Source organism: Sceloporus undulatus, chromosome 3, assembly GCF_019175285.1.
Source record: "Sceloporus undulatus isolate JIND9_A2432 ecotype Alabama chromosome 3, SceUnd_v1.1, whole genome shotgun sequence".
NCBI lineage: Eukaryota > Metazoa > Chordata > Lepidosauria > Squamata > Phrynosomatidae > Sceloporus > Sceloporus undulatus.
Window position 1 is genome coordinate 155,149,733 of NC_056524.1, and position 10,492 is coordinate 155,160,224.

The 10,492-nt window shown below is 38.9% G+C and overlaps 1 protein-coding gene across 1 annotated transcript in view; it reads left to right on the top strand.

Annotated features, from left to right (window-relative positions):
- The window catches only part of LOC121925874 (putative threonine dehydratase), a 28,244-nt gene extending 21,114 nt beyond the window's left edge, over nt 1-7,130 (top strand). Inside the window, exons 8-11 of the mRNA XM_042458445.1 lie at nt 616-691; nt 3,507-3,632; nt 5,162-5,329; nt 7,025-7,130. Of these exons, the coding sequence (XP_042314379.1) occupies nt 616-691; nt 3,507-3,632; nt 5,162-5,329; nt 7,025-7,130 (476 nt within the window). The remainder of the gene's footprint in view (nt 1-615; nt 692-3,506; nt 3,633-5,161; nt 5,330-7,024) is intronic.
- Nucleotides 7,131-10,492: the final 3,362 nt, after the last annotated feature.

Below are 10,492 nucleotides of genomic sequence, written 5' to 3' on the forward strand. Positions count from 1 at the left end.
TAAAAATGAGATGGAAATAAAACATGTAATTAATACTACCAGTATAATCCTGTATTTGCACTCTGATACAGCCTGACTAAGTACTGCTAGTTAATTTTTTACAAAGAAAAAATACATTTATTTTGCAGTGATTCCAATATAATAAAACTAAGATATAGGGTTAAGTGTTATTGTTATTATTCAGCCGTCCACAGCTTGAAAATATACCCCCCCACACACCTGAAAAAAATTCCAAAATTCAAACCTTGATTTTGCCATTTTATATAAGGGATACCATTTTGCGATACTACTGTATATAATGGACTTGAGCATCCATGGATTTTGGTATCCTGGAACCAAACCCCAGTGTTAGTTAGTTAAAAGTTTATTGACTGGTCAATCAACCACATCAAAACAGTTAACATCAAACATGGTAAGATATGAGGAAATACAATACATAAAATACAATGCATACAATACCATGGGATCAGATAAATTAGAAGAAATTAGTCTTGGAACCAAATCCCAGTGGATACAAAGGGCCCATTATATTTATTTTATTTCTGTTAATATGCAGTGGGAAAAATAATAATTATCACCTATTCTTTAATTTCTTTGTGCAACTTCATCCTACAGACATAAGTGGACCTTGTTTCAGCACCAAGTCTTTACAGTTGACTGGGAAATTTGTGGATAAGGTTCTCACAGTGAGGTATGTACAGGAAATGCATAATGTCATGAAAATTATCTTATTTGATCACTTTGGCCAGTTTCAGATGATTTTAAGAACCACATCACAGTTTAGTGTGTATGTGTGTATTTAATCACAGCAAAAAAAGTAGAATAGAAGAATGCACATGTGGTGCATCACATATGACTGGTGGCTGCCATGTTCATAAGCAGAAATACTGTTTGGATGGTGGCAGGAGCTAAGGATTCACTGGGTGGGGTACAGGAATAATAATGTGGTCCTGCAATTTCCATAATAGGACTGGCCTCCTCGGTCCTCATTTTGCAGCTCTGGCTCTGCACATACCCATTTAAATCTCCAGAAACTCCTTCATCATAACACATTTAGATAGAGAAGCATCCCACTCCTTTTACAGTCAGCATATCAATATAAAATGAAGAGGGAATCTGGGCATTTAAACATGGACATGCTATTTACAACTGATTGGACCACTTGATGCAATTTGCCTAAAACCTGTTCTTTTCTTACACCTAAATATTAAGTGCAAGTTGACATTCGTGATGGTGACTCCAAGTTCTTTCCCCAGTGTTTCTGATAATCACAGAGTAAACTTAAGGAGCACTTCAGTGCAGTTCCTGCCAGTCTGCATGGATGATGATGATGATGATGATGATGATGATGATGATGATGATATCATTTATTTGTATAGAGCAGTGGTTCCCAACCTGTGGGTTGGGACCCCTTTGGGGGTCGAATGACTCTTTCATGGGGGTCGCCTAGGGCCAGAGGAAAACACCTATTTAATTACAGTTATGAAGTAGCAATGAAAATAATTTCATGGGTTTGGGTCACCACAACATGAGGAACTGTATTAAAGGGTCACGGCATTAGGAAGGTTGGGAACCACTGGTATAGAGTCATAAGTTTACATGGCACTTTACAGATACAATCATTTCAAAACATTAAATCCTACAATGAGTACTAGAGGTTCCTGAGAGAGTTGAGGAAATACTGACACCAGTCTTTTTCTCTTATAGAGAAAGTATTTCCCGCACTCTTTCACTCTTTATATATTTCCATTTGTACTATATTTTATTCTGGATGTGCCTTTGGGATATTCCTTGCATATACTTTTGGTATGTCATGACAGCATGAATGAAGCTGATTTGACACGCTAAACAAGATCGACTGCTGAATAGAGAAACGTACTTAACTGCCTCAATATGTCTGATTGTAGCTCAAGACCTTTTGGAAGCACATTTGAAAATGTTCACTAGTTATTTAATCTAGTTAAACTGAACACAGAAGAATTCATTTAATATTAAGCAAGTGCACTGCTGCCATTTTTTTAAACTTAAGAAATCTAGTTAAAGATATTCACCAGAATCCTACTGGGTAGTTACCAGTAGGTAACCAAGCGTTATGCATTCGTGTCTTCTTCATATTTATGATCCCTATGGGGATATGTAGGGATTTTGAAAGTCCTTCAGTCCCCTCTTACCTATCTGTAGCTGTTGCAATCAATGAGGGTCCGTTCCCCTGTCACTCAAGAACTGGCTGATTGACATTCTCAGCACCTTTGTGGGAGTGATCTCTGCTGCAAGGGGAGATTGCTGCCTGTCAAAAGAGAAGTTGCTTGTGCAAGGGAGAGGGAACGTTAGTCAGATCCTTCTTGAGTGACAGGGAAACAGGCCCCCATAGATTGTAGTAGTTGCTGTCTGGTAAGTGAGGACTGGGCTCAGGCTGGGATTCATTGCATAGTAACATAACTACTGTGGTTATGTAGCAGCATAGTGCATAGAGGATTCCAGCTATTTAAAATTAGTTTTTTTCTTGCAAGGTTTTAGAACTCTTAACACTCCAATCCCATATATATCTGCTCAAAGATAAGTTCTTTACATTCATTAGTGCTTACTACATATCAAACGGCTATATGATTGCAGCCTAAACATTTATTTAATTCTGGGCTGGTTCAAAAATACATGGTAATCATCTGGCGATACTGGAATAACAGGGTTGGCCCAAGGATTTTGCTGCCTGAGGCAGTACACTTTTCCTTATCCCTGGCCTTTAAAATGTGTAACAAATTAAATGCTATAACTAAAAATTCACTCCCCTTTCAGGCCACCCTTAATCTGATACTTAAGGTGACTGTCTCACTCTTCCTCATGGTAGGACCATCTCTGCATCATAAAGCAGCAGCCTATTTGTGTGAAAAGCCCATTTGATTGCTAATACTCCTGATACCACTTCCACCATGCAAGACTCCACCAAAAATTATTTAATTTCAAAACTGGCATTGGAAGGAAAAGTATATCCCACAGAAGAACAAATTGCTGAAACAAACCTGTCTTCTGTCTGCTTTGATTCAGCACCTCATTGTTGTCTGGCTGCTTGCTGACCTCTTCTGCCAAAAGGTCAAATTTGCCCATGTTATGATGGGTCCAATTGGCCATGACAACCTACAGCATATTCAGGACACTCTGTGACATCAACATGTCAAGTGTGGCACTGTGACATCACAGAGAATGTCATGTGGGTATCCTTCGGTAACAGTAGCGCAGGGAAATTTGGTCAAGACTATATTATGCCCATGGAGGAAAATGGCACTGAGACATGAACAGCACTGTGGCCACTTGAATTTGTTCACAAGGACAACATACAACCACAAAAACCATGACTATAGTTGGTGCTTTGTGGCTTTTTTTAAAAGGGCAAAAAGTACCTGTCACTAGTTTAAGTTCAGGAGTACTTTTATGTAACCTGCTAACCAGTAATAGTTATGTGAGATGTCAAATGATGTTCATCTACATTTGATATTCCTCTCACTGATCAGAGAAGAGGACATCCTGATTTCCATGCTGAGGTTGCTGGAGTATGAACGCGCCACTGTTGATGCAGAAGGGGCCATTGGACTCGCAGCACTGGTCTCTGGGAAGCTGCCAGAATTAAAAGGCAAAAGGTACAGAAACTTTGAAGTATCCAGCAAAAGACAACAGAGAAATGTGATTTTTCTATATAAACAGGATTGTTTATTCTCCCTCATTAAATGCACCATGCACTGTCAAACCTCAAATTCTTTTTTTCCCAACCTCCAGATAAGTGTATGGAGATCAGATAGCACTGCATGCATGTACAAGATGTATAAATTCCCCACCCATCATTGTTTACCTTACATTCATACTTTTAAAATGTACTTAATCATAGAAGAAACAAAAGACTTTTGGTAGTAATAAAGGGTTTCCCCCCCTGCATTTAAAAAAGGTGAAATGGTTGGATTATACCGAATAAGAAAGTGATACTACTACATAAGAAAGGGAAACTGGGATACTGGTAGGTAATGTAAAAATGTCAAGCCCATGTGTGGCTGCTGTAAAAAACAGCAACGGGACATTATACTGGGTATCATTAGAAACGGATCTGGATATAAAACTGCCAATATCATTCTGTACATACACAAATCTTTAGAATACCTGCAATACTGTGTTGCATTCTACACAATGAATAAGAAACTGGACTACTGTAAAACTGGATCTGGTGCAGAAGAGGGCAACCAACACGACAGAGGGCCAGGAACAACTGGAAAAGTTATAACTATTAAGATAGTTTTACAAGAGTAAAGAGGGAAATGATAGAGGTTATAAAATGTGCATTGTGCAGGGAAAGTGGAGAAGCTGACATCTGCTAAACTACAGTATTCACACCTACAAGGAACAGTGACAGCTGCTAACTTGAACAAGGAAGAGAGGCCTGCCTGTGGCTACTGCTTAATGATAGTAGCAGTATACATTTCTATCATTTGCTAATATGGAGGCTTGTGCCGGTCTGTGGGCGGAGTTAGGGCACAGCATCTGCATGCTGCATGCCCTAACCCTTCCTCCAGGGCACCATTTTAGTGTGCACTGGTCCGCACAGGGCACGTCATGATTACGCCCCTCTGGTGTTGCATCCATATGATGCAGCACTGAAGGGGCATCATAAAGCCGCACCACGGAGCTGCTTTCTGTGACTCGTATTTGCGCTCTCTGGAGGCCGGATCGGAGCCATAGCATGAGGTTGCTGTGGCCCCGATCCATCCAGTAAAAAGTTGCTGCAGACTGCCCCAAAGGAGTGGTCTGAATAACCCCAAACAAAACCAAGAGGCTGCTCTGACTTTCATGTCCTGTTGGTGGGCATCCCTTGGGCATGCTGGTTGGTCACAGTGTTATTAAAAACCTGGACTAAATAAGCCTTTGCTCCTATTTGACAAGGTGCTTCTAAAAAAATTTAATGCTCTTATGAGGAAACAAACATTATTTTCCACATGTGCGGATTTAATACGAGTAGATGATGAAAGTAGTTATAATGGATAACAAAGGAAGGTATCACATGGTATATTCAGCAGTTGATTATGTTAGTATTAAGCCTGCTGAAGAATGTTCTTCTGAGTGTGTGTGTGTGTGTGTATGTGTGTGTACATCTGCTTATCTCATTAATTCCCTCAATTTTCAGAGTGGCTGTTGCTGTATGCAGTGGTAACCTGGAGCTTCCTCTAATGCGGCAATGCATAGATCGGGCCCTCACCCTTGATAACAGAGTATGCAAATTCTCCATCTTGATTTCTGACTGCCCAGGAGATATTTCCAAGCTGCTGGAGATTTTGGCTCGGGAGGAAGCCAGGTAGTTTAGATTTACAATCATCATGTATAGCTGAAGGAGGAGAGAGCTTGAAAAGCAACCCATTGAGCTGTCATTTATTATTCTGTACATCTGGGAAATGTTGCATCCAAGCTACAATAATAGATTTATTTATATGATTGGCTCTCTTTCTTGGCCATCTGTCTAACAAAGCTCAAGGAGACATACAAATATAGCAAGTTTATATAAAATTTATATTTAGCTAATAAAGCCTTCGTTTAAAAAAAAGTTTAAGAAATGATAAACTGTCAGCAAGAGCAGCAAGAGCAACATCACTCTATAGTCAAGATCACATTAAAACCATTATCCATATTAAACTGGAAAAACCATTAAAAATCATTTTGCCTTCTAGAGAGAAAAGAGAACTGAATGACTTCTCTGTGGAATTTTTTTCACAGTAGGGCACCATCACTATGAATATCTGACTGATGGGTAATTGCAGTCTCTAAGAATGCAGTACCCTCTTAGTATCCCTTCATTTTTAAAAGAAACCTTGATGCTGGCAAAATGTCAGTAATAAACTCTTCTAGAACATGGTCACATAGCCCGAAAAACCCACAAAAAACTATTAAAGGAGGTTCTTTGGAGGATCTCAAAGCTCAAGTAGGGTCATATCAGGAGATATGGTTTGTCAGTTGAAGAAACTGGCAGGAACCCATCCAAATATTAGGTATGTTCAAATGGAAGATTTTACAAGACCTTTTAGTACTAGAATGGGATGGTGATAGGCTAATATTTTCAGAGGTGGAGATGGTGGTGACAAGAATCATCTATTCTAAGCCATCTCCGAGACAACCATTGAGGGCCCAAGTGAAGTAAATGACTTAGAATATTGGGGTTCTGGAGGGATAGACTCTTGAAATGTTTCTCAGATCTCCACCCTTCTTTCTTCTAACTGGCTGATGCCACCTTACACAAACATTAGAAATTATCACATGGGATTAAGAAAGAGGAGAAAAATGGAACACTCCCATTATGATCGTGGGATTGCGTGAAGATTTTCACACAACATCGCACTCATCCAGTACTTTTCTTGTCAATAACTTCGAGTGCTCCCGTAACTTCTTATTAATGAGGTAACCCTGTGAAAAGTTTGCCGATATCACAAAGGTGCGGAAGCCAATAACGTTTCATTTGCGCTTTTGTGGAGCAATCTGAGACCTTTTTCAGACTGGATTTTGGTACAGGAAATTCATTTTCATTGTTAGGATTGTTTTGATAGTGGATTTCTGTCTTATTTCAAAATGTAGGGCACAATTTTTGTTTCAACTGGAAAAAAATAATGTTGTGAAATATATACATTTTATTTTGTTGTATTTGGGACTGAACCATGATTTTCAGACATGCGCAGTCATGCCAAAATGATGCATCTATGAAGCATTCAATAATGATATACTAATGATACATAAATGGATGTATGCAGAATGTAACTGAGTTTCTCTTTCATTTTTTTATATCATCATTATTGCACAATCACGCAACTGTGTGAAAATATTGATCGCTATAGCGCTATGCTTCCATTATCTTCCAATAGTGTGATTGTTGTGGAATGTGCCCTAGTGTGGTAATCTCCATGGTCTCCCCCTTCCCCACCAAAGGTCATTTACTGTCTGCAAACAGGCCATGTGCAATTGTGACTCAATCTCTGGTGATCTCATATAAAATTTGTTTTTCCAGAATACTGGACATCAAACAGGAACACATGTACATGGCATCTGATTTATTCACCAGTGAGGTAAGGAAAAACCTGCAACTGATTTTCATTTCTACAAATTCTGCATAAACTAAATTATGATTGTCTATGAAGCTACTGTGTCTAGGTGGCCATCTACTCCAGCATTACCTGCTGCAGCTGTTGGTCATGGGATTGCAGACAGCCTTTTCTTTCTTTCTTTCTTTCTTTCTTTCTTTCTTTCTTTCTTTTTTGCAACACTGACATCTGTCAAGGATTTCATCCAAATGTAACCCTTAGGAGTGGTATAGAGAGAATGCTCCATAACACAACAGCAGAGAAACACAGAGAGAATGGTTCACATTAGATATGAGATAGAAGTTGCGGGGGGGGGGGAGATTATGGAGAAACAGTTCTACTTGGGAAACTTTCTCAGTTTTCTAGGCACTTCTAAGAACCGTTTTTCTCCCTCTTGGTTATCAACTCCCTTCCCTTTTTGTGACTTTAGTAAGTTTACAACAGACATATCTTATCAACATAGAATTAATGTCTCCAAGCTGCAGTGCTGGCCACTTCTGGCGGGGCACAAAGTCATGATGAGGGAGAGATCTGTCAATGGCATCTCCATTTAAAGGCATTATAACTCTGCATAGTATGTACTGGGAGGCAAACTCTGGAGGAGCAATATTGTCTTCATGGCTACTTTGTAGGCTTTCTTGAAGTCATGTTGCTAACCAAGCTACAGTTCCCTGGACAATCTGGAAGAAACCATGGCTATTATGATGGCGTAAACTAATAGTACTCATGTAGATATAAAAAATGATGATAGCTTAGGGTCAAAGTATACAAAGGGTGGGCAATTGCCATGAGTTGGGAAGCATATTGTTCCCCATAGGACTTTGGAGGGCTACACTAGTTTTTGGTGTTTATTTACTTTTAAAAGCTCCCTTTTTTGAAATTTTCAACATTTCTGGTTAACTCTGTATTGGAAAAAAGACTTCTCCTAGGCCTGTAGCAGCTGGGGTGGCATTAAAAATATGGCAGAAATGCTTTCCACATATCCTAGGATGTATTTCTTTTAGTAAAAATGCTTTGATCTAAAAAAAAATGGAGCATGGTAGGGTGCTAGGATGCTTAGAAACAGACTACATAGGACCCATAGACCCATCTTACTATTCTCTTGGTCAAAAGCTCTTAATTCCCCCCTCCCCCACTAACAGTGATGCATACTTATACAGAAATTATTGCAGCTGAATTAGGTGAAATCTACTGCCAACAGGATACTGCAGACTGATGCTTTACACCAGCTTTACTTTACATTGTATTGCTATAGACATATCAATGTCGATGCCAGCTTTACTTTACATGTTATTGCTATGAACACATCAATGTCTATGCCGATGTTTTCCACAGTAAATATGTAACATGAACAACAGTGAAGACCAGATATTTTATTTCCCAAGGGTAGGTAGAGTGAGGCCCATGGCTTATATCTGGCACATCATGAAAGGATATTATTATTTTTTACCTTTGATAACAAAATAATTTGCCTGGCTTTGAACTTTCTGCATCTTTGCTGACAAGGTATGTGTTTCAGAAAGATGCAGAAAGTTCAAAGCCTGGCAAATTATTTTGTTATCTAAGGTAAAAAATAACAGTGCCCTTTCATGATGTGCCAGATATGAGGCATGGGCCTCACTCTACCTAATGGTAAGGTCAGCCCTGGGCAAAGATTCATTCCTGAATGGTCTATGGCCAAACAGTCTTCCCCCAAGTGAATTCCTGCTTATTTAGGAATGTGTATCTGTTCATCATACCTGACAAAATTGTGTAGAATACACTGATGTAGACATGACAATTGAGCTGCTCCATAAAGCATGATATTTTGAGAATGAAGAGTATTATCTACCAAGTGCTGCTATGTCCCCAGTGCAGTTACTAAATGAGTGGGGAAGGAGCATCAACAGTGATTTTTATTAGCTCCAAATCTTATTTTCCTCTGACCGTACAACAGAGTTGAAATTCCTAAGCCAATCTTTGCTTGAGCATTATACATCCATCCGTGGAAAGCTGTGCATTTCCTGGCTCACATGGGTGTTTGGCACAGTAACAACGAAGTGGTTTTAGTTTCTTTTACATAGCATTTATTCAAGAGCCATTAAGGTATTTTTGACCAATCTGGACAGTTTTAACCATTCCCAATGGGGCAATTTTATTTGCTGGTAAAATGCCAGACAAGAATATTTATAGCAGAAGTTCTCAATTGGTTCCAGATTTTTAGAGCTTTCATAGCCAAGAGGAATACATGCAATACATTAAAACATATGTTGGGAATTCACTTTGCTTTAGCTAGAAAATAGAAATTTTTAAAACAGAAAAGTACCCCATTTCAAGAAAAAAAAATAAGACTTTTACCTTCCAACTGTCACATAGTTTCTTTTCAAAATATATATTTTTTGGGGGGAAAAGATGGAAAGCACATTTAATGGAGTAACACAAAACAGTTCTCCTTTTTACTAAGAGTCATGTACAAAGTCTTGTTGTAGTTTATTGAAAGATTTTTTCCCCACATCCTGTTCCAAGCCATCCTAACTGTATAGTAAAATAAACAAAAAGTTGAATCCTGCACCTGAGTAAATCTGTATAAACGCTCATTGACAGTTTTTCCTTTTTAAAATAATTCCTTGCAATTTGCCTATATCAGAGGTGGGCAACTGTCACATTTTGGGGACTGCTTTGGCCGCCTGTGGGGCTGCAGCACTATACACCACTCGCCAGCCCCCACTGCTCAAAATGCCCCCACATCCCTCTTTCTTTGTCCTACCTTCATACTTTCATATGGAACGACTTTTCCTATCCAAGCAGCCTTTATACATCCCTCTTAGAACTGCACTGTATCACTGACAACTCGCCTCCTCAATGCTTATGAACATTTCATGGTGCCCCAAAAACTAAACCAATGCCTATATGGGGATCATAGGCTACAAGCTGGCCACAGTTTTAGCCTAATATATATATATATTCACATTGCAGACATATTTATACATGTTTTGGGCTCCAAACCAACAAGCATGTTCCACAGTTCTCCACTTAGAAGGAATATAGCAGTACCAAAACATACTCAGTGTAAACTAGCTTTAAGTTAAAACAGTTTGCAAAGTCAGATGATTTGTTATGGCTTTTTAGATAGGAATGTTCCAATTTCTTGGCTCTAATTTTTGGCTGCATATCTTAATGAGGTAAAATACAATATGCTTGATCTAATAAAATGATGGGATGCCTTGCAGCAAATGTTAAATTATAACAAATTATAACAACTCCTTTAGATCTCTATAAGCCAAACAGCCTGAGTTGCAATTCTGATATTTTTGTAAGGAGATCTGAGTGCAGGGAGTGTTTAGTCTTATGCTAACTATCAAGATGTCAGTCAAAGAATAGGAAGGGATGTTTGAACTCTACAGTGAAGCCTAGTA